The sequence below is a fragment of the Elaeis guineensis genome, chromosome 2 (assembly GCF_000442705.2).
Source record: "Elaeis guineensis isolate ETL-2024a chromosome 2, EG11, whole genome shotgun sequence".
Classification (NCBI taxonomy): Eukaryota; Viridiplantae; Streptophyta; class Magnoliopsida; order Arecales; family Arecaceae; genus Elaeis; species Elaeis guineensis.
In genome coordinates, this window is record NC_025994.2 from 110,036,193 (window position 1) to 110,061,482 (window position 25,290).

The window sequence follows — 25,290 nt, forward strand, 5'->3', positions numbered from 1 at the left end:
TTTGCCTGCCTCAGGGTCTTGAAAAATGGGAGGTATCTTTCGACCGACCGAGAGATGAATCGGCTGAGAGCGACGACTTTCCCATTCAACTGCTGGACCTCCTTCTTGGTGTTCGGGTGCCGCATGTCGATGATTACCTTTATTTTCTCAGGGTTAGCCTCGATTCCGCGCTGGGAAATGAGGAACCCGAGGAACTTCCTCGAGGTCACTCCAAAAGCGCACTTAGTCGGATTCAGCTTCATTCGATGTTGTCGTAGAGTGCAAAAAATTTCTTCGAGATCTCGAACATGATCTGCAGTCTGCGCACTCTTTACCAGTATGTCGTCCACATATACTTCCATACTGCGCCCGATCTAGTCTTTAAAGACCTTATTGACGAGTCGTTGGTAGGTAGCTCCTGCGTTCTTCAGTCCGAAGGGCATCACTCTGTTGCAGTAGAGGCCCTTGGGGGTCACGAAGGCAGTGTGCTCCTCATCTTCGAGCGCCATTCAGATCTGGTTGTACCCGATGAAGGCATCCATGAAGCTGAGCAGTCGATAACCGGACGTCGCATCCACCAGCTGGTCGATCTTTGGAAGTGAAAAGCTGTCCTTCGGACAGGCCTGATTCAAGTCGGTGTAGTCGATGCAGACCCTCCACTTTCCATCAGCTTTTTTCACCATTATGACGTTGGCGAGCCAATCGGGATAGGTGGTCTCTCTGACGAAGCCTGCCTCGAGTAGCTTATCCACCTCCTCGTCAATGGCCTTCTGTCTTTCTGGAGCGAAAGACTTTTTCTTCTGCCTCACCGGCCTCATCGTTGGGTCGATGTTGAGTCAGTGCGTTATTATCTCCGGGGAGATGCCCGACATATCTGCCGCCGACCAAGCAAATATGTCAGCGTTGGCCTTCAGCAGCTCCGCCAACCGTCGTCGTCGTGGGTCAGGTAGCTGAGACCCGACCCATACCTTTCGGTCGGGATTCTCTGCTATCTAGATGGGAACGAGCTGTTCGGCCGGTGAACCCCATTTTTCCTCCTCCCGTTGGTCCAGCTTGTCGATCGTTAGGGAGCCCTTCAACTCCTTGCTTTGAGCGAAGATTTGGAAGCATCGACGAGCGAGCTGTTGGTCTCCGTGCATCTCCCCGACCTCATTTTTGGTCGGAAACCGAATCAGAAGATGGTACGTCGAGACAATCGCCTTGAGGGCGTTCAGCCCGGGTCTTCCAAGTATGGCGTTGTAAGCCGAAGACACCTGGACGACCGTAAAAGTCAAATGGACTGTGCTTTGTCGTGGTTCGGTACCAACCGTCACGAGCAGAGTCACTTCTCCTTCCATCGTGACAGCATCTCCAGCGAAGCCTATCAAGGGCGTAGAGACTCTTTTGAGTCGGTCGGTCGATAGTCGCATCCGGGAGAAGATCGAGTAAAACAAAACGTTCGCTGAACTTCCATTATCTACAAAGATTCTTTTTACATCATAGTTCGCTATTGTTGCCGAGACAACAACAGCGTCGTCGTGGGGAGTTTGGATGCCCCGAACATCTTCTTCAGTGAAAGTAATTACGTCGTCCGGACGCAGCTTCTTCGTCGGCTCCCCTCCAGCGGATGTCCCCGGGCCCAGTCGTTTGAAAATCATATTGATAACCCCGACCGTAGGCCGATTAGTTGTTGCTTCTTCAGTCGGCTGGGGTCGTCGGTCCACAACTGGTTGAGTCGGCAGGTTCCTCCAGAATTTATCGAGATATCCTCGGCAGATGAGAGCTTTGATCTCATCCTTAAGCTGGATGCATTGCTCGATATTGTGGCCGTGGCTCCGGTAGAATCGACAGTACTTCCGTCGGTCGAGGCCCTTTGCCTTCAGAGGCGGAGGCCGTCGCAGGTACTATTCCCCTTCGATCTCCATCAAAATCTACGTACGAGGAGCAGAGAGAGGAGTATAGGAGTCGTACCTGGGGCGTGTCAGTCTTAGAGTCTGCCTCTGGGGCGACCTCTGATTCCGTCGTGGGGGTGAGACCCGACTGTCTGTCGGGGGCCTGCTGGGTTTGGCGGTGTCCCGACCCTTTCTTCGCTTCTCCTTTGGGCCCTTGAACTCGGTCAAGCACCGGTTGGAGGCTCCTTCGTCCGTGCGCATGTACTTGTACGCGCGCTCCAATAGTTTGGCATACATTCGGGGGAGGGTCTTGTCCGGGGAGTAAGTGAATCGGGATGCCCTTAGTCCCTGTTTCATGGCAGAGATGGCCATGTCCTCGTTGAGGTCCCGGACCTCAAGCGTGGCCGCGTTGAATCACGTCACGAAGTGTCGGAGCATCTCGTTTTCTCCCTGTTTAAGGAAAAAAGGCTGTCCGAGGTTCGCGGCGGCTTCCGGCTGGTGCTGAAGTGGGCCACGAAAGAATGCTCGACCTGTTTGAAGGAGTGGATACTTTTCGATCGAAGATCAGAGTACCAGATCCTGACAGCTTTACGGAGCGTGGCGGGGAAGCCGATGCAAAGGAGGGCGTCGGTTGCCCCTTGGATCGTCATGAGAGCTTTATAGCTCTCCAAGTGGTCGATTGGGTCGGTGGAGCCGTCGTAAGGCTCTACGTGCGGCATCTTGAACCGACTAGGGATCAGTTCGTCGAAGATAAGTCGGGAGAGAGGTTGGACGGTCTGGAAGTCGACGTCGTTCGAAGACTTCTGCCCATCCACCTGCAGCTGGGCAAGCCGATGGTCGATTTTCTCGAACCTGCGTTCGTAGTCGTCGATCCGTCGGTGCTGGGAGACCCCAGGAGTGGAGTCTCCAGAGGAGTCCGAGAGAGAGGCGGACGGTGTTCGCGGTCGCTTCTCCTTCCTTGCTCATTCCAGCTGGGAAGGAGAAGGCCGCCTAGATCGATGGGTGTCGCACCGTGGCCGTCCCTCCTCCTCTCGGTAGGAGCGCTGTGGTAGGTGCTCCTGCGGAGGTGACGGAGACCGATGCGGGCGCCGGTGGCTGCTTCTGGAGGGCATCGGACGTGCCGCCGGTTGCCCGACCGATGAAGGCGACAGCCGGATCAGTTGCTGCTGAAGGTTTTTGATCGCGTCTGTCAGCACGGTCATCTGCCATACGATCACCGCGATCTGCGCCTCCGTGGTCACCGCGGGATGCGGAGAGCTGGGTTCCGCTGTGGAGGGTGGAGGAGAGGCCTCTTCCCGACAGGAAGAGCGCCTCGTCGATCCAGTAACCCTCGATCGCTGAGCTCTTGTCTTTGTCATCTCAAATTTCGTGGGGGTTACAATCCTTGGTGCTGTCAATGAAGCACTAACTTGTCACTGGGCCGAGCCCCCTACCTGGCGTGCCAATCTGTTGCGGCCAATCCCCTCGTCGCCTGGTCGTCGGGAACAAGCGCCTGCAAAAGAAAGTCCGCACTGACCGGAGGCAGCTCCAGCAGGGACCCTCCAACGGTCAAGTCAGAGAGGAGACTAGGCAACAGTGAAAAGAAAACAAGGAGCTCAATGAGAGAGGGTGAGAGAGAGGGAGGGAGCAAGTCCAAAAGTTTCGAAGGGACCTCTAGCATTGTTGCCTTTCCCGATATATATAGTGGAGCGTGGTATGGCGCTGTCATTAATGGCGCAGACAATTGAAGAATTGTCAACTCACTGAGGACTGTCAGAGTCGCCGCAAGGGTGTCAAATCGCCGTGGGGCTGTCAAATAGCTAGGGTTGACCCATGCCTTAGGTGGGATAATGCCCCTAGGCGGCAGTGCCGCATGCTATTGTCAGGACTGACAGTTCCTGGCAGTCGTACGGCATCTGAAGGGGCCGACCGACCATAGGTCGGCGGTCAGTTGAGGGGCGCCGGGTGGAAATTTGGGGCCCCTCCGACAGTCAGTCGGGCACGTTGCAGGAGTCGGGCATCGGACTCTATAGTGCAATCGATCGGGAGTGAGGAAAAGGTCCATCCGACCGACATATCTTCGGTCGGTCGGTCGGTATCGGCAGCCGTCGGTTGGTATCGGCAGCCGTCGGTCGGTCGGTAATTGCAGAGTCGGACGTCGGTCATGTAGGCCCGATGATGAGTCGGCGGGAGTGAGGTCGGTCGGTATTTCCCAACAGATCTTTTAAGTGCGGTACATAACTGGATTGAGGTGATTACGAGTATGTTGCCGTTAATGCAGAGAAAACTATAGAATAATTGACTCCTTTTCTTAGAAAAGTTTAAGAAAAGACGGGCTAATGGAAGATGAGTGAAAAGATAGGTTGAATGCTATTGTCTTAAAATATTAGAGAATTAAGAAAAATAGCCTGGTCTTAAATTCATAAAGGTGGAAAAGATTAGGTCGAAGATGTAAGAGAACATGAAGCCCTAACCCTGAGCACTCTACAATAGGGGAGATTTTTTGACTCATATTTAGAAGAATCATGATAGTGCAGCTAATATATGTTTGGTTAGGGCACTATTAAATATTTCACAAATTTAGGGCACAAGAAACACAAATGTTGATGCCAATTAAAATAATCTAGGGTAAACAATTACAATAGTAAAAGGTGCCGCATGATGTGTGAATATCAAAAAAAAAAAAAAAAAAAAAAAAGGAACTAATATGCGCATATGTATAATATTCACACCTCTCATAAGCAAAACATAATGCACTAACGTCCTTTGATCCTTCTGAATCTCGACACCACATGTATCACATGATGGATATATATTTCCCTAGCACATCTTGTGCATTGCTGTTACCTAAGACCATGGGCAATAGTACCTGTTGCGGCCAATCCCCTCGTCGCCGAGAACGAGCACCTACAAAAGGGAAGTCCACACTGACCGGAGGCGGCTCCGGCGGGGACCCTCCGACGGTCAAGTCAGAGAGGTGACTGGGCAACAGTGAAATGAAGACAGAGAGCTCAATCGAGAGAGAGGGAGAGAGAGGAGCGAGCCTGTGGTTTCGAAGTCGAGGAGTAGAGAGATCCCTTGCACTGTTGCCTTCCCCGATTTATATAGTGGAGCACGGTATGGCGCCGTCATTAATGGCGCGGACAATTGAGGAATTGTCAACTCACTGTAGACTGTCAGAGTCACCGTGAAAGTGTCATGTCGCCGTGGGGCTGTCAAATCACTAGGGTTGACAATGCCCTCGGCGGGACAATGCCCCTAGGTGGTCGTGCCGCATGTTGCTGTCAGAACTGACAAGCTCTGGCGGCTGTACGGCGATCGGAGGAGTCGACCGACCCTAGGTCGGCGGCCAGCTGAGTGGCGTCGAGCCCCCTCGGTTGGTCGGCGAGTCTTACGTGAGTCGGCCAACAGACTTCCAGGTCCAGTCGGTCGGGAAAAGTATGTCCGACCGACACATCCTCAGTCGGTTGTGGGTCGTTAATTGACCGGTGATGGCGCCCGACGATCGGTCGGTCGGTCGGGTATGCCCGATTATAAGTCGGCGTGAGCGGGGTCGTCCGTCGGGGTCGTCCGTCGGAGTCGTCCGTCGATCGTCGGTCGGGGTCGTCCATCGGAGTCGTCCGTCGAGGTCGGCCGTCGGAGTCGTCCGTCAGGGACGGTCGGGGTCGTCCGTCGGAGTCGTCCATCGGGGTCGTCCGTCGGTCATCAGTCGGGGTCGGCCGTCGGTCGCCGTCGGAGTCGTCCGTCGGGGACGGTCGGGGTCGTCCGTCGGGGTCGTCCGTCGGTCGTCTGTCGGAGTCGTCTGTCGGGGTCGTCCGTCGGAGTCATCCGTCGGGGACGGTCGGGGTCGTCCGTCGGGGTCGTCCGTCGGAGTCGTCCGTCGATCGTCGGTCAGGGTCGTCCGTCGGAGTCGTCCGTCGGGGACGGTCGGGGTCTTCCGTCGGAGTCGTCCGTCGGGGTCGTCCGTCGGTCATCAGTCGGGGTCGGCCATCGGTCGGCCGTCGGAGTCATCCGTCGGGGACGGTCGGGGTCGTCCGTCGGAGTCGTCCGTCGGGGTCGTCCGTCGGTCGTCTGTCGGAGTCGTCCGTCGGGGACGGTCGGGGTCGTCCGTCGGGGACGGTCGGGGTTGTCCGTCGGGGTCGTCCGTCGGAGTCGTCCATCGATCGTCGGTCAGGGTCGTCCGTCGGAGTCATCCGTCGGGGACGGTCGGGGTCTTCCGTCGGAGTCGTCCGTCGGGGTCGTCCGTCGGTCGTCTGTCGGAGTCGTCCGTCGGGGACGGTCGGGGTCTTCCGTCGGAGTTGTCCGTCGGGGTCGTCCGTCGGTCGTCTGTCGGAGTCGTCCGTCGGGGACGGTCGGGGTCGTCCGTCGGAGTCGTCCGTCGGGGTCGTCTGTTAGAGTCGTCCGTCGATCGTCGGTCGGTATATCCCAACAGTTGCCCCCCCCACTCCTGAGTCCGATGTCGTGTTGGCTCGCATGAACACGTGGGTGACGGCTTCGGACGAAAGGAGTGGTTTTCCATCTCATCTTGCCCCGACTCTGGCGATCACATCAACGAACGATCCAATATCGGTCATCCCGACTGTAGGTCGAGCATGCACGTCGGGTCGGAGGTCGGCCAACCTCCGAACGTTGCTCGTCGACATGATCATTCCGCAGAATCTGATAGTCGAGTAGCGTCCGATGTATTCGGATAGGATAACGATGGCAAGTCGAATATCCATTGTCCAGCCCTTGGTCGGACGTATGCGTCGGAATGTATGATAAACGGTGGCAAGCCGAATATCCTTCGATCGGTTGTGACCAGATCGGTATGTCGCGAATGCGACTGCGGTCGTCTTGGCGTTTTGCCCTTCTTAGTCGAAGCTAAGTCGGCAAGTTAGCCAGCCGCATTAGTCGAAGCCCTTTGCCTTCAGAGGTGGGGGCCATCGTAGATATTCCGCCCCTTCGATCTCCGTCGTAGAATCCGATGTGTCCTCAACGATCGAGACGTAGATTGAGCCGTTGGTTCGGCGATTCGACGATCAGGCCGACGACGGAGTCGTAGATTCGACGATCGGCAATCGAGCGATGTTGGTCGGGGCCTTTTGCCTTCAGAGGCTGAGACCGTCGGTTTCGATGATCGATGATCGAGCCGTTGATTTGGCGATCGATGATCGAGTCATAATGGTCGGGGCCTTTTGCCTTCAGAGGCCGAGGCCGTCGGTTCGGTGATCGGTGATCGAGCCGTTGATTCGGCGATCGATGATCGGCCGTGTTGGTCGGGGCCTTTTACCTTCAAAGGCCGAGGCCGTCGGTCTCGACGATCGGTGATCGAGCCATTGATTCGATGATCGACGATCGGCCATGTTGGTCGGGGCCTTTTACCTTCAGAGGCCGAGGCCGTCGGTTTGGCGATCGATGATCGAGCCGTTGATTCGGCGATCGACGATCGGCCGTATTGGTCGGGGCCTTTTGCCTTCAGAGGCTGAGGCCGTCGGTTTCGGCGATCGGTGATCGAGCCATTGATTCGACGATCGATGATCGAGTCATGTTGGTCGGGTCCTTTTGCCTTCAGAGGTCGAGGCCGTCGGTTCGGCGATCGATGATCGAGTCATGTTGGTCGGGTCCTTTTGCCTTCAGAGGTCGAGGCCGTCGGTTCGGCGATCGATGATCGAGCCGTTGATTCGGCGATCGACGATCGGCCGTGTTGGTCGGGGCCTTTTGCCTTCAGAGGTCGAGGCCGTCGGTTCGACGATCGGTGATCGAGCCATTGATTCGGCGATCGACGATCAGTCGTGTTGGTCGGGGCCTTTTGCCTTCAGAGGTCGAGGCCGTCGGTTCGACGATCGGTGATCGAGCCATTGATTCGGCGATCGACGATCAGCCGTGTTGGTCGGGGCCTTTTGCCTTCAGAGGCCGAGGTCGTCGTAGATTCTCCGCTCCTTCGATCTCTATCAGGATCTGTGCACGAGGAGCGGGGAGAGGAGTGTAGGAGTCATACCTGCGATGCGTCGGTCTCGGACTCCATCGTCGGGGCAAGACCCGTCTATCGGTGGAGGGCCTGCTGGGTTCAGCATCGGCCCGACCTTTCTTCCATTTTTCTTTTCGGCCCGTGCCTTAAGTCAGGCGCCGGTCGGAAGCTCCTTCGTCCGCGCGCATGTACTTGTACGCGCGCTCCAGCAGTTCGGCGTATGTTCGGGGGAGGGTTTTGTCCAGGGAGTAGGTGAAACGGGACCCCCTTAGCCCCCTCTTCATGGTCGAGATAGCCATGTCTTCATTGAGGTCCCGAACCTCAAGTGTGGCCGCGTTGAATCGCATCACAAAGTATCGTAGAGTCTCATTTTCTCTCTGCTTGAGGGAGAAAAGACTGTCCGAGGTTCGTGGCGGCTTCCGACTGGCGCTGAAATGGACCACGAAGGAATGTTCGAGCTGTCCGAAGGAGTGGATACTTTCCGAATGAAGGTCGGAGTACCAGGCTCTGGCAGCTTTGCGGAGTGTGGTGGGGAAGCCGATGCAAAGAAGAGCGTCGGTTGCCCCATGAATTGTCATGAGAGCTTTGTAGCTCTCCAGGTGGTCGATTGGGTCGGTGGAGCCGTCGTAGGGCTCCACGTGCGGCATCTTGAACCGACTGGAGATCGGTTCGTCGAGAATGAGTCGAGAGAGAGGTTGGACGGTCTGGAAGTCGACGTCGTTTGAAGACTTCTGCCCGTCCACCTGCAACTGTGCAAGCCGACGGTCGATTTTCTCAAACCTACGTTCGTAGTCGTCCGTCTGTCGGTGCTGGGAGACCCCAGGAGTGGAGTCTCCGAAAGATTCCGAGAGTGAGGCGGACGGCGTTCGCGGTCGCTTCTCCTTCCTCGCTCGTTCCAGCGGGGAGGGAGAAGGCTCCTGGGACCGACGGGCATCGCACCGCAGCCGCCCCTCCTCCTCTCCATGGGAGCGCTGTGGCAGGCGCTCGCACGGAGGCGATGGAGATCGACGCGGGCGTCGGTGGCTGCTCCTGAAGGGCATCGGACGTGCCGCCGGTTGCCCGACCGGTGATGGCGGCAGCCGTGCCGGTTGTTGCTGGAGGCTTTTGATCACGTCCGTCAGCACGGTCATCTGCCGTACGATCGCCGCGATCTGCGCCTCCATGGTCACCGCGGGGTGCGGAGAGCTGGGTTCTACCGCGGAGGGTGGAGGGGAGGCCTCTTCCCGGCGGGAAGAGCGCCTCGTCGTTTCGGTGACTCTCGATCGTTGAGCTCTTGTCTTTGTCATTAGTGTCTACTAGGCCCCGCTACCTGATGCGCCAATCTGTTGCGGCCAATCCCCTCGTCGTCTGGTCGCCGGGAACGAGCACCTGCAAAAGGGAAGTCCACACTGATCGGAGGCGGCTCCGGCGGGGACCCTCCGACGGTCAAGTCAGAGAGGTGACTGGGCAACAGTGAAATGAAGACAGAGAGCTCAATCGAGAGAGAGGGAGAGAGAGGAGCGAGCCTGTGGTTTCGAAGTCGAGGAGTGGAGAGATCCCTTGCACTGTTGCCTTCCCCGATTTATATAGTAGAGCACGGTATGGCGCCGTCATTAATGGCGCGGACAATTGAGGAATTGTCAACTCACTATAGACTGTCAGAATCACCGTGAAAGTGTCATGTCGCCGTGGGGCTGTCAAATCACTAGGGTTGACAATGCCCTCGGCGGGACAATGCCCCTAGATGGTCGTGCCGCATGTTGCTGTCAGAACTGACAAGCTCTGGCGGCCGTACGGCGATCGGAGGAGCCGACCGACCCTAGGTCGGTGGCCAGCTGAGTGGCGTCGAGCCCCCTCGGTTGGTCGGCGAGTCTTACGTGAGTCGGCCAACAGACTTCCAGGTCCAGTCGGTCGGGAAAAGTATGCCCGACCGACACATCCTCAGTCGGTTGTGGGCCGTTAATTGGCCGGTGATGGCGCCCGACGATCGGTCGGTCGGTCGGTCGGGTATGTCCAATTATAAGTCGGCGTGAGCGGGGTCGTCCGTCGGGGTCGTCCGTCAGAGTCGTCCGTCGATCGTCGGTCGGGGTCGTCCGTCGGGGTCGGCTGTCGGTCGGCCGTCGGGGACGGTCGGGGTCGTCCGTCGGAGTCGTCCGTCGGGGTCGTCCGTCGGTCATCAGTCGGGGTCGGCCGTCGGAGTCGTCCGTCGGGGACGGTCGGGGTCGTCCGTCGGAGTCGTCCGTCGGGGTCGTCCGTCGGTCGTCTGTCGGAGTCGTCCGTCGGGGACGGTCGGGGTCGTCCGTCGGAGTCGTCCGTCGGGGACGGTCGGGGTCATCCGTCGGGGTCGTCCGTCGGAGTCGTCCGTCGATCGTCGGTCAGGGTCGTCCGTCGGGGACGGTCGGGGTCTTCCGTCGGGGTCGTCCGTCGGTCATCAGTCGGGGTCGGCCGTCGGAGTCGTCCGTCGGGGACGGTCGGGGTCGTCCGTCGGAGTCGTCCGTCGGGGTCGTCCGTCGGTCGTCTGTCGGAGTCGTCCGTCGGGGACGGTCGGGGTCGTCCGTCGGAGTCGTCCGTCGGGGATGGTCGGGGTCGTCCGTCGGAGTCGTCCGTCGATCGTCGGTCAGGGTCGTCCGTCGGAGTCGTCCGTCGGGGACGGTCGGGGTCTTCCGTCGGAGTCGTCCGTCGGGGTCGTCCGTCGATGTCGTCCGTCGGAGTCGTCCGTCGGGGACGGTCGGGGTTTTCCGTCGGAGTCGTCCGTCGGGGTCATCCGTCGGTCGTCTGTTGGAGTCGTCCGTCGGGGACGGTCGGGGTCGTCCGTCGGAGTCGTCCGTCGGGGTCGTCTGTCGGAGTCGTCCGTCGATCGTCGGTCGGTATATCCCAACAGTACCCTATTTTGCATACATTTGACAAGGATATAATGTAACTATTTGAGCTTAACCGATCAATCGTATAAGAAAGAGAGAACATTTAGTTTCCTAAAAGTTCCGATTGCTCGACCTGAAAACTTTTGTTGTTAATAAACAAGTTAAAATTACATATCTGATTTAGTTTCACTAGTAATTTGGACCACATATATGAAGACTGAAATGGAACATAATAATCATTGGATTAATTAAATAAGCAATTGATTTGAAGGAGATTCAAATTCATTGTCACCAGCATCTTAAGCTCATCTATCATATCAACTAACCACTTTCTTAGAGCACCATGATCTCTGATATGGGCATTAACTGAAGACTAATTTTGATTATTAAATTGCTGATTTTGCCAGATTTTGTTGATCGACATTTGACACGAAGAGGTGCAGAGAGTCTGCATGGTAGAACGCACTGGCATAGGATACCACTAGTTTAATCTGACTCCTACAGTTGCGAGTACCTTTCAGACACCATTATCCAAAACCGGGCGGTCGGAGTCGTCTCACTTGCAAGACCGGACCAGCTGACTTTGTTGCAATTTTTGCCGGTTCTTGCCGGCTAAAACCTTCAATCCTGGGTTCTGTTCCATTTTATTTTATCTTTTGGCAGTGAAACTGCGAAAGGTCAACTTCCTCCACCCATTCAACCACGACAACCTTGAATCTTGGACAGGTCGACATACCCAATTTTCCTTGTGACAAGGATATCATGGAAGCTAATGATGCATGGGCATGCCGTGATTCAAACTGCACCACAAATCTGTTGAGATACAACATGAACTGCTGGTTCTCTTATCTGGATATACTTGAGATGAACGGCACAACCGAACCACCATCTCATGCCACATATCTCATATGTATTGAAGGCTGTACAAGGGCATACTACTCGGAGGAGATCAATCATGCCAGTCGAGTACAGCAGACACACCAAGGAAAAAAAATCTCTCCCTCTCCCCCTCTCTATCTCTCTCATGCTGTGCCCAAAGATATCTCACGTTACACATTTCTAGGCTTGGAACTAGGTTTGGCTGTGTCTCTATCCGAGCCCAGCATAAAATTAGTTTTCAAACTTTGGATCTAACGCAGGCTTGAATATTTTTGAAAAATCTAGATCCGAGCTCGATTGAACTAGTCCGATTGACGAGGGTGATGTGGGCATTATAGTGGCCGAAGAGGATGCTAGTGGTGCAGATGGTCTCATGGATGTGACCATCACAGGATCCTCCATCGCTGCGGTAGAGGGCGACATGGGGGAGGCAATAGGTGATGGAGGTGAGGATAAAGAAGGAACAGACGGTGTGGAACAGTGGAATAGGTTGGTCGGCCTGGATGGGTGCTTGCATTGAGAGGGCTAGAGGAGAGTGATAGGGAAGGCAACACATATGGCGATGACACAGAGATAAGAGAAGCCACAAGCCTCGAGAGCATGGAGGTCGGGAGGAGGACCGTGGGAGGGGTGGAAAAAATGGAGGGCTACTCATGGTAGAGGAGGCCAGAGCAGATCCAGGAAAGATGAAACGGGCGAGGGCGGAGATGGCGGTGAGGAGAGGTGGCTTGACGGAGAGGAATAGGGTGCAGGAAGGGATTGTAGGGTGGGTAAAGGAGGCCGATGGATTCGAAGAAGAAATTAATTAAACTTGTCACGCTTCGAATCCAACGCTCAGATCGGATACGTGATGGCCGCATACTCTTTAGAGCAAGCCCTAAAAAATATGTAAGGTCAAAAGTAATTCATTACCACCTCAACATCTATAATATATGATTCCAATAATAATTAGTAAAACTTATATAATTACAAATAAAATTTTTTTCAATCATCTGATCATGTATCATGATACTCTATCTATACATCTGCTCACCAGCAAATCCAAACCATAGCCAACCATGAGCATCCTGTAACTCTGAGAAGAAAAGAAAAATAAAGGGGTGCGAGCTTTACAGCCCAATAAGAATTTTCATATCACATCAATATTATAATATAATATAAAAATAAGGATAAACAATAAAATATGAAATCCTATGTTCAATATCCAGAATACTACAAATATCTATAAATTATCTGCCTTGTCAAAAAAAATGCATCATCATATGTTAACAGATAAAACATTTTTGTTCAACAATTGTTTCATGTCTTATCTTTCATTTCTCTTTTCATAATCACATGATTTTTAACCTTTTCTTTCTGGCTCTAGACTAATCAAGTCTATACTTCAGTCACCATCCGAACAAATTTTCACTCAAAAGCCTTTCAAGGCTATCCCAGGATGAGCTCCTGACCGGCTGTCTCATGTATGAAAGCCCGTGGGGGCAGTCTCAGGTATAAGCTCCTGACGGACTATCCCAGGCATGAGCTCCTGGCCGATTGATCCACATATAAACCAATAGGAGCTGTCCCAGGCATAAGCTCCTGACGGACTGTCCCAAGCATAAGCTCCTGACAGTCTGTTCCACATGACAAGACTAGTCTAAACCATATCTCTTTTTCATTTAATCATTATATGTTGATTTCACTAAATCAATTTCGATTTACACTGTGATCAAATTAGATATGTCATATCTATATAATCAGGCCATCAATCACTGATATATATATATATATATATATATATATATATATAAACATAATATACTCATGCTCAAAAATCATATAAGCAAATAACAGTGTTTCGGATATAGCAAATTTATCGATCTCAAATCTAACGATGCAAAACCAATGATGCAAGACTAACGGTAAAATAGCATATATAATAGTGAGCATGTACAGAGATTCTTATCTTTATCGATGACTGATCTAAATATAAAAATTAATGAGCTTCTCAATCTACGTATCCGAAATCAAAATATTTTACTCCATATCTTCTTGTACAATAATTATATTTCTACATGATCAAGGTTAAATATAAAAATCATAATATGGAGAAATTACAGATGAATGATCTTAATAATATAAATCCAGAACCTCTCCTAGGATTAGTCAAAATTGAGATTTGTCTAAGTATCTAGACCCTCCATTGGTCCATAAGACTTCTAGAGAGAGAAAATCTATGAAGAGAGAGAAAATTTTAGAGAGAGAAAGTAGAGAGAGTCTTCATATCCTTCAGATGAGGTAATCATGATCGAAATTATCAGAGATCATATCAGAGTGATTCAATATGGATTAACTATGAATAGATGTTATAAATTTCAAATAAGGATCGGATTGAGATCCAACCTACTGTACGAATTTTAAAGTAATTTCAGGTCATCTTATTTTCATCTCAAATTTGTCCTAGAGTCTGTGATGCAATTAAAGAGAGAGTAGAAAGATCTTAGAGAGAGAAACTTTTAGAGAGAGAAAGTAAAGAGAAAATCTATAGAGAGAAAGTGGAGAGAGAAGGCAGAGAGAGGAGAGAGAAAAGAGAGAGAAAGGAGGGAGAGGAGAGAGAAAAAATTCTCTCATTCTTTTTTTTTTCTTTCTCTTTTTCTCTTTCTTTTTTTTTCTTCTTCTTCTTTCTTTCTTTTTCTTTTCTTCTTTCTCTTCCTGGCCGAACAGAGGATGGACCAAGGAGAACTCAGTGGCTTGGCTCCGATGAGGGGCGGTGGCTTGGCCGGATGTCCGACAGTGACGGTCGATGGTGGCGAGGCAAGGGATGGGCGACGACAAGGTTCGATCGACAAGAAATTAAGAAAAATTAAAAAAATAGGGTACCATCATTTTTTTTAATTTTTCGATCATTGGCCGATCATCGACGGTCAATACCTTCAGGAAAGAGAGATAAAGGGACGAAGATCCTATCCTAGGGGTGAGACGCCGCAATCGATGATGTCGGTGGCTGGAAAAGAAAGGAAGGTGGCCTGGCCGAATAGGGGTTCATCATTTTCATAGATTTTCTGACGATCTCGATGGCCGGTGAGGATCTAAAGCCATGGAGAGAAAAGAAAGAGGGTGAGGAAGAAAAATTAGAGCCTTATCTGAGCTCTGGTGGCATCTCCGACCTTCGATTTTCGATGAACACAAAAAGAGAAGGCCGTGGCTTTCAACGGAGAAAAGAGAAGGAATCTAGCTCGAATATCGCCGGTGGAGGGTCTTGAGGGAGGAGGAGGCCTGTTTATAAAGAGCTCTAGGCCTCGATAGTTCTAGGACTTCCATTCCGTTCAAGATTCATCGAAGAAGAAGACTCCTATCGAGAGTCTTCTTCTCGTTCTCTCTCTCTCTATATATATATATATATTTGTATGGATTTTGGGCTTCTAAATCTTTAGGCCTGGTCCAAGGCCCAAATGAATTACTTTTGGCCTTGCATGTTCTTTAGAGCTTGCTCTAAGGAGGGTGCGGCCATCATGTATCCGAATCGATTGTTGGGTTTGGGGCGTGAAAGAGTGGTATCAGAGCCTAGGTTATGATCATTTGGGAACTAGGATATAAGTGATTAGGATATGATAGAGTAATATCAGAGCTTAGATTTAAGATCACTAAGATTATGAAGTGATATCAAAATTTTATATATGATCAATAGGATGTGATAGAGTGATATTAGAGAATATGATTTATGTGGTATCAAAACTAAGGTCACTAGGGATTGTGATATAAGTGATATCAAAATTTTGAGATTATAATCAATAGAGTATAATATATAACATTAAAGTTTAAGGTTATGATCATTAAGGATGTGACAGAATGATATTAGAGTTTATGATATAATCACTAGAGAATATGATTTAAGTAGTATTTGAGCTTAAGGTTATAATTATTTAGGATTGTGACTTTAGTGATATTTGAACTTGAGGTTATGATTATGAGAAACATGATAGGCATAAAAAAAAAGATTCAATATTTAGATTTCGAATCAACAGATATTATGATGAAATTTATGCATAAGCGGTATATGATGTCTATAATAAAATTGATGAGTTATATCTTAGATTTCAATTAGTAGGGTTGACCTAAGTATGAGAAGTGTTAATCCTGAAATAAAGAGGGAGATATTGATGTGTTGTGTTGAGTATACTCGACGATTTTGAAATGCTAAACTTATATGGTTGAAGATCATGATAATTTTTTTAATTTCGATGATAATTGTCTGAGCATTATAAATTTTGGACTTATCAAAAGAAAGTTAATTAGGATATGGTCTAAAAAGAAATTACATCATATGAGAGAGAAATATTTTTGAGCATTGAACCTATAAGAGGTCATATATGAAACTCAATTTTAAATGAAAAATATACTTGAATTTTATTATGAGAATATAAGATACACATCTTGATGAAATCTTTGGTTATTCAAAATATCATATTTGGATGTGATTTTTTTGATCTTTCAAGTTACATTGAATTTCAAGTCAAAAGTTTACTTTTCTAAGTGGATCTAGGATATTTTGATATTGTGTTAAATTAAATACGAAGAATTAATTTTGTTAGAATATGATATATACGTTATGATGAAATCTTTAATAATTCATATTACCATTTTTGGATTAGATTCCTTAATTTTTTTTATGATTGTTGAAGATGGTGAACTGTATTAATTATTCAAGTTAAAGTTTGGATTTCTGAATTGAATTAAGATATCTTGCTAGTGTTAAATTTTGAATGTCTTATACAAGGGATAAGATTTTGTATGGATTTATCGATTAATATTAAGGGTTGTGATGAAGAGAGCTCTATAAGAAATAACTAAGTTGATTCTACTTACAAAGATGTGACTTAAGTTCTTCTAGCTTCTTCAAGTTGGAGTTAATTCTTTTACAAAAAAATATTGGTTTGAAAATTGTCTAAATGATTGTAAGATAAATCTAAGGTTAACTCTAATTAATTCTAGATATATTGGATTTTTGAGGAGTGATGAAGCTTATACAATGATTTCAAACATAGAAAGTGGATTGCTTGATTGATTTCCTGCACCTCTAGTTTCTTTTCTGGCTGATGATGCCAAAAAGGATAAGGTGTGGGGTCCATTGATATCTTGATTTGATTATTTTGCTTTTAGATGGACTCTGATTTTGATGCAAGATCTGATGACTCCGGATGACAAACCCTGTTGAATCGGACTTAACCAATTTCACTTAATTTGACCTTTAAAACATGGTTAAGCCCAATTAGGTGTGACCTGGCTCAATTACCTGTAATTGATATAAAACATATCAGGTTCTTATATTTATTTAGTTAATTATTATACCAATTTTATCAAAATCATTAAAAACTAATAATAATAATTACTATAAAAATGCAATACATCATGGATCAAGATTTAATTTTAATGTGCTATGCCCAAGAAGTAATAAAGACAAAGAAACTTAAAGTTTTGCTCTAAGATTTATATAAAAATTTAAAAGTTGGATCTACCTTGGATTGATCTAACATACAAGAATATTCTTATTTTTTGATAAACCTATATAATTTGGTAAATTAATATCAGAGTGCGTAGCAAAAGCGTGGTGGTTTAAATTGATTAAAAATATTAATTCTTTAAATCAAAAAATATCATGAAATATATTAATTATAAATAAGAAAGAATTTTATTGATAATGAAAAGATATTACAGATCTTGATTTAATCAGATTATAACTGAGTAATTTTTGCTAGTAGGTTATTTCATTACAGATAATACCAAAAAGAACCCTAGACATTTTAAGTATATTGTTAATAGCTTGATAGTTCTATTATTAGTCCAAAATATTACAGTTCTTCGAAAAAAATTGAGAAATCAATAAGAAGGGATGAGTTTGAGATTTCAAATAATTTTTGTTATAATAAGATCATGAGAAATAAATAGTAAATAAGACATTATTAGAAGCATAAAAATAACATGATGCATGTATATATATATATATATTTAGAATATATCTCAAATAATATAACTTAATTTCGAAGATGAAATTATTTGAAGAAGAAGAGAATGTGACATCCGACCCATTTGGGCCTTGGACCAGGCTTAAAAATCTAGAAGCCCAAAGCCCATATATATATATATATATATATATATATATATATATATATATATATAATGGGAAGAAGACTCCCGATAGGAGTCTTCTTCTCTGATGAATTTCGAACAAAATGGAAGTCCTAGGACCACCGAGGCCTAGGGCTCTCTATAAATAGGCCTCTCCCTCCCTCAAGACCCTCTATCGATGATATTCGAGCTAGATTCCTCCTCTTTTCTTCATTGAAAGTCGTGATCTCTTCTTTTTGTGTTCATCGAAAATCGAAGGTCGGAGATGCCATCGGAGCTCAGGTAAGGCTTCAATTTTTCTTTCTCATCCTCTTTCTTTTCTCTCCATGGCTTTAGACCCTCATCGACCATCGGGATCGATAGAAAATCCATGAAAAAGGTGAACTCCTGTTCAGTCGGGCCACCTTCCTTTCTTTTCTGGCCACCAGCGCCGTCGGTTGCGGCGTCTCACCCCTAGGATAGGACCTTTGTCCCTTTATCTCTCTTTTCTAAAGGTATTGACTGTCGATGACTGGCCAATAACCAAAAAATAAAAGAAAAATGGTGGTACCCTATTTTTTTGAATTTTTTTTTTATTTCTTGCCGGTCGAACCTTACCGCCGGCCATCCCTTGCCTCACCGCCGTCGACCATCGCTGTCGGACATCCGACCAAGCCTCCACCCCTCACTGGAGCCAAGCCACCGAGTTTCCCTTGGTCCATCCTCTGTTCAGTCGGGAAGAGAAAGAAGAAAAGAAAAAGAAAAAAAGAAGAAGAAGAAAAGAAAAAAAAGAAAGAGAAAAAGAAAAAGAAAAAGAGAAAAAGAAAAAGAGAAAAAAAAGAATGAGAGAATTTTTTCTTTCCTCTTTTTCTTTTCTCTCTTTTTTCTCTCTCCTCTCTCTGCCTTCTCTCTCCACTTTCTCTCTATAGATTCTCTCTTTACTTTCTTTCTCTAAAATTTTCTCTCTTTAGGGTCATTCTACTCTCTCTCTAATTGCATCACAGACTCTAGGATAAATTTGAGAGGAAAATAAGATGATCTAGAATCACTTTGAAATTTATGCAGTAGGTTAGATCCCAGTCCGACCCTTATTTGGAATTTATAACATCTACTCAGTTAATCTATATTGAATCACTCTGATATGATCTTTGATAATCTCGATCATGATTACCTCATCTGAAGGATACGAAGACTCTCTCTCCACTTTCTCTCTATTTTTTCTCTGTAAAATTTTTTCTTTCTAGAATTTTTTTTTTCTCTTCATGGATTTTCTCTCTCTAGAAGTCTTGTGGACCAATGAAGGGTCTAGATACTTAGACAAATCTCAATTTTGACTAATACTAGGAGAGGTTCTGAATTTATATTATTAGGATCATTCATCTGTAATTTCTCAATATTATGATTTTTATATTTAACCCTGATCATGTAGAGATGTAATTATTGTACAAGAAGATATGGAGCAAAATATCTTGATTTCGGATATGTAGATTGAGGAACTCATCAATTTTTGTATTTAGATTAGTCATTGATAAACGTAAGAATTTCTGTACATGATCACTATTATATATGCTATTTTACCATTGAACTTGCATCATTGATTTTGCATCGTTGGATTTGAGATCGATGAATTTGCTATATCCGAAACACTGTTATTTGCTTATATGATTCTTGAGCATGAGTATATTATGTTTATATATATATATCAGTAATTGATGGCATGATTATATGGATATTACATATCTAATTTGATCACAGTGTAAATTGAAATTGATTTGGTGAAATCAACATATAATGATTAAATGAAAAAGAGATAATAGTTTGGACTAGCCTTGTCACATGGAATAGCTTGTCAGGAGTTTATGCTTGGGACAGCCTGTCAAGAGCTTATATCTGGGACAGCCCTCACTGGCTTATATATGGATCAGCCTGCCAGGAGCTCATGTCTGGGACAGTTCGTCAGGAGCTTATACCTGGGATAGCCCCCCACGAACTTTCGTACGTGGGACAGCCGGCCAAGAGCTCATCTTGGGACAGCCTTGAAAGGCTTTTGAGTGAAAATTTGTTCGGATGGTAATTGAAGTATAGACTTGGTTAGTCTAGAGCCGAAAGAAAAGGTTAAAAATTATTTAATTATTAAAAGAGAAAAGAAAGATAAGACATGAAATAATTATTGAACAAAAGTGTTTCACCTATTAACACATGATAATGCATTTCTTTTGACAAGACGGATAATTTATAGATGTTTGCAGTATTCTAGATATTGAACATAAAATTTTATATTTTATCTCTTATCTTTATTTTTAAATTATATTATTATATTGATGTGATATGAAAATTCTTACTGGGCTGTAAAGCTCACATCCTTTCATTTTTCTTTTCTTCTCAGAGTTACAGGATGCTCATGGTTGGCTATGGTTTGGATTTGCGGATGAGCAGATGTATAGATAGAGTGTCATGATACCTGATCAGAAGATTGAAAAATTTTTTATTTATAATTATATAAATTTTACTAATTATTATTGAAATCAGATATTATGGATGTTGAGATTGTAATGAATTACTTTTGGTCTTGCATATTCTTTAGGGCTTGCTCTAAAGAGTATGCGGCCATCACGTATCCGACTTGGATGTTGGGTTCAGGATGTGACAAAACTCATCAACAAATTAAATCAAGAAGAGAATGAGCAAAGATGGGAATGGATCTGAGAAGTACCTAATGAAAATACTAGAAAGAATCCTTAGAAAGGCCTCTGTAGCGCAACAATGTACGAGAGGTTGATCCAAAGAGGAGAAATCCAGCTTCTTCCAGTGAATGGGCTATACAAGAGTAAATTAGGCTTCATTATGGGCCATGAATGGGCTCGCACTTGGGCCAAGCTTAAATCTAGCCTAAAAGGCTAAGAGAAATTCTCTGTGCACCACCCGCGGTGTAAAAAATTTGACGTGGAGCACATCGCTTCATTATATTGGACCACAAAGCCATTGTTTTTCAATATATATTTAATATCTATAATTCTATTTTTTCATTTAAAATTTTAAATGACGAAAATACTCCTTTCCTTCCGAAAAAATTATGACATCTTGTACTGATATTATGACATTTTGCGTTGAAATTATGACTTTCTGCACAAGATGTCATAATTTTTTCACAAGATATCATAAAGAAAGAATGGCATTTTCATCATTGAAAATTTGACAAGAAGGGATATTTTTCAATGATGAAAATGCCCTTCCCTCTTTATGACATCCTATGAAAAAATTATGACATCCTGTACAGAAAGTTATAATTTCAATGCAGGATGCTATAATATCAGCACAGGATATCATAATTTTTTTGAAAGAAAAGAGATATTTTCGTCATTCAAAATTTTAAACGAAAAAATAAAACTGCGGATATTAAATGCGCATTGAAAAACAGTGACCACGTAGTCTAATAAGATGAAGCGGTGCACTCCACATCAGATTTTCTATACCACGGGCGGTGCACAAAGAATTTTGCAAAGGCTAAATCTGATCTAAATTTATTTAGGCCTAGACCAAAGCCGACCCAATGGGCCTTGAGCCAACTAGAGCCCAAGTCTAACCCTACACGCCACTTTCTCCTTTTATAACTCCTATTGATGGCTCATTTGGTTTGTTAAAAGAATTTTTTTTTATTGAAATATTTTTTTAAAAAATTGATTTCTAAGAATATGATGCTTGAAAAGGTGGTTTTGGTATATTTGGTTGACCATAGAAAAATAAACTATTACAAGATGGCTTATATTTGGTTAAACATCTATTTTTTAAAAAAATTATGTAAAATATCCATTATGTCCTTAGTAAAAGAAAAGATCTTAGCTCATTTTATTTTGAATTTTGCTACAGTACTTCAAAAGATATTTTAATCTTTTTATTTTTTATTTGTTTCTGATCGTTGGATTAGATATGGACCATTTAGATTTTAACTGGATGAAGGGCTTATGTGCATAGCTGGTGCAGTAAATATTTCAAAACTTAAGATTATTTCGATATTGTAAAGGATGATATTTTTTTTTTCAAAATCCTTGGCTACCACCTCGGAAGGTGGGGGAGTTGGGAAGGACGATGGCGGAGGATCTGACGGGCTGAGGCGCACTGATCAGGGCATCATGAACGAACGATAGAGCATTGATGGGCAGAGGACCCGCTAGGGGGTGACAGGGGTGTCGTGGGTGAGGGAGGGGGGCACGGTGGTGGAGCCATGCAGACGAGGGAGCATCAGCAAGTGGAGGACCCATGAGTAGGTGGTGGAGAAGAAGAAAGAAGAGAGGTGGTGTAGTAGAGAAGAAAAAAGAAGAGAGGGGGGTGCACCAGAGAAGAAGAAAGAAGAGAGATGGGGGTTTGCAGTGGAGAGGAAGAAAGAAGAGAAAGGGGGCTGTGGCAGAGAGCAAGAAATAAGAGAGGGTTGGGGGTGCAGTGGGGAAGAAGAAAGAAGGAGCCACAGGAAGGCAACGCGGTTGTGAGAGGGGTGGCACAAGCGCCAGTTGGGAGGAGGGGAGAGAAGACCATGGTGTGGGATGGCATGAGTGTCGGTAGGGAAGAGAGGGAGATCGTCGGAAAGGGAGGGGAGATGGGAGGGAAGACCATAGGGTGAGGCGGAACGAGCGCCAGGAGGAAGGGGGAAAGACCGCTAGGGAGAGGGGTGGGGGCGGCACGGGGTGGGGCGAATGGAAGAGAAAAGAAAAAAGATATCTAAAATATATTTTATAATAAAATATTATAAAGAAATACTGTAATAAAATCCTTTCATGCATTTTTTGATGGCTTTCAGGATATTTTTGAAAAAATAAAAGACTACAATTTTCAACTCATATGAAAGTAAAAAATTCATAACCACATGAACTTTTTTCTCTCTTAAAATATAAAAAATTTATTTCTATAGAAATGTTACCTTTCAATCTCTCTTTTTCCAAAGTTCTAATCAAATAAGAGAGATTTTTTTTTTTTCCAAATCCATACTTCATTTTTTTTTCCACGGATGAGTTCTAAAACATAAAATCTAACTACAAAATAAAATAGAATCCTACTAGGATTAGGCTTGGATTTATGGTGCTCAAAGCTCCTCTTCAGCTAAATTAGTTAGAGTTCCTAGGCAGGCCGGGTAGACTACCAAACACAAACTCCTTTTTCTTTTTTTTTTGCGGCTAAGTCGCCAGAAGTTGTATTAAGATAAAATTAGATCTGTTTACACGAGCAGTACACAAACACAAACAAACAAGAATATGAAAAAAAAAAATAAGTACAAACTTGTACAAAGTAGGAGGGGGACCTGCAGCCACATGATAAGTCAGGATGCAGCTTCAGAAAATAGTGACAGGTGCTGGGCGTGGCTATGATGGTGGTAATAATTAGCTGCAGTTGGGACGACCATTGCTTGAAATAGATACAGAGTGTGTCTGCCACTGGAAGGAGCAGCTGTGAAGAGACTGCAGCAGCATTGGAGCAGACCATTTGCAAATGTAACCGTATATGAGTAGGTAAGACGCAGGCACGGAGCTCTCCAAAGAAAGAAAATCAAACATGTACCTAAATGTTCCAATGGACATCAGACCAATTACAGTTTCAAGGTCCAACGTGACGAGCAACAAATGCCACAAGGGTGCATCTCCTATCAAATCCCTATTTGAAATCTAGACATTAGAGTGGTTATCTTACTCTGTCAAGGTTGGCAGCAATCTTTTTCTAAGAATCTAGAAACACATGCAAAATCACACGAGGAGACAAAATCACAAAGAAAAAAAAAAAAGAGAGGCATGAATTAAACTTATTCTCGATCTGATAATGATTGCCTCTTATCAAAAAAAAAGAAAGAAAGAAAGATATTATAATGATTGCCAGCTCCTAAGATAAAAGAACGAAATGTGCTTCCTTCGATCACCGACGTAAGATGTTTACAGCACATCATGAATGATGAGGGAAAGAAAAACTTTAATTCTTTTCTCAGTAGTCCCATGCCCTCCCCTCCAGCTCACATGACCTGTCTCAACTCGACCGATTCCAGCGTGGCATCGGAAGATTCCCTGAACTGACCTGTCGACGACCGGTAGCCCGCGCACATCCGCCGGACCGGCGAGCCCAGCGCCGCATCCACCATCACCTCCGACCAACGTCCTCTCATCGCTCCGTTCAACCTCGCGATGAATCCTTGCCGCCGCCCCTCGCAGTGCCGCAAGAATTCCCCCGACCAGCACGTTCCATCGGTTTCCTGGGAAACTTCATTGGTGATTACCTGAGTAGGTGAAGCGAAGCCGGCAATCATGGCGAGGTAGTCCACCATGGCTTCCAGGAGTGGCTCCGGTGCCGTGCCGCCCCCGTCCCAAAGCCAGACACGGGCCATGCCCCGCTGCACCGCCGAGGCCAAAGCTGCGTTCGTGTCAGGCATCGACATGAGGCTTGGGCTCAAGTCGATAATAAAGTCGGCGGGGCCAACGCCGGAGGTAACCGACACGGTGGTGGTGAGATTGTGGCTGGCCATGCGGAGGGTGACGCGGTCGACCGGCTTTCGGGGATAAAGATTGTTCGGATAGAGGGCACGCTCGACGAGTTGACCGGCATGGTGGACTATTCGGGCAGCTCTACCGTTGGAGACGAACATAAGGTTGAAACGGTGGCCGGCGTGAGATCCGGCGGCAGCCTTGACGATGGAGATTTGGAAGCCTTTCGAGGCTTCATAGTTCGCCCAGAGAGAGATGGCAGCAACGGCGATGATCGTCGATAGACGGATAACGATGGTTGTAGTGCTGGAGAGTGAGGAGAGAGAGGAGGTTTCCTCCATGTCATCAGTGGTGGTGGTGGTGGAGGAGGAGGGATTATGGAGGAGAGGCTCTTCCATGGTCGTTGACACACCTTAAAGATGGGAAAGCGGGAGGATATGTGATAAAGGAGAATGTTGGGTATTTTAAAGAATAACGATTGGGCTAGAGCATCAACCTCGCTTAGAGAGCTGGAGATCGCTTGTGACCTCTCCTCTGGGATTTCTATTTTGGAGGTCAGGTAGCGCGTGGTTTGGTGCCTGAAAGACCTGGATGAGAGTTGGAAGTCCCTGAGTAATGAATTTGCGTTTGGCTGATCATGGAAGCGACGTAAGGTAAGGTAGAACATGGGATGTGATGTATGTCGCCTACCATTTATGCAATCAAATATTTATCCTTTGATTCGATATAAGAAAGTAATTAAAGGCAAGAGGTCGGATCCTTACCATTCTACCAAAGAATTTATAACTTGTTTGTAGAAATTTATGGCAAGCCATGTCAGGCCTTCGATATCTATAAATTACTGCATACGAAAATAAAGGCTGCTGCTAATTTGTTGGCTGGCTGGTACAATGAATGTGTGGGTCTCGTAATTGAGTGCTCCCCTTTATTTTGAGTTTTTTTTTATTTTGATAAAATAGTTTTATTATACCAATTTTAAGTAAATACAACTTTATGAATCAGAAAAGAAAAATCTAGAAGCTCAGGTGGAATGTCGTCAATCGCGGACATCCATAATATTAACTTGGCATAATTAGCTATGTATGGTGCTATCTAATCTATAATACTTTGAATATCATTAATATCGTTCCAGTTTTCACAACTTGCTTGTTCATATGATGCTACGGGTTTGTTGCTATATCCTTGCAGTCCTTAATTTTCCTTCTCGAAGCCCCTCATCTGCATCAAGAAAGAGACGGCTCTCCAAAGCT

The 25,290-nt window shown here is 46.1% G+C and overlaps 1 protein-coding gene across 1 annotated transcript; it reads right to left on the reverse strand.

The window, feature by feature from the left end:
• Window positions 1-22,774: 22,774 nt before the first annotated feature.
• Window positions 22,775-24,877, reverse strand: LOC105049469 (uncharacterized). The gene has a single exon (XM_010929128.4). It carries the CDS (start codon window positions 24,436-24,438, stop codon window positions 23,575-23,577), a length of 864 nt encoding a protein of 287 aa, XP_010927430.1. The 5' UTR covers window positions 24,439-24,877; the 3' UTR covers window positions 22,775-23,574.
• Between the last annotated feature and the right edge of the window lie 413 nt (window positions 24,878-25,290).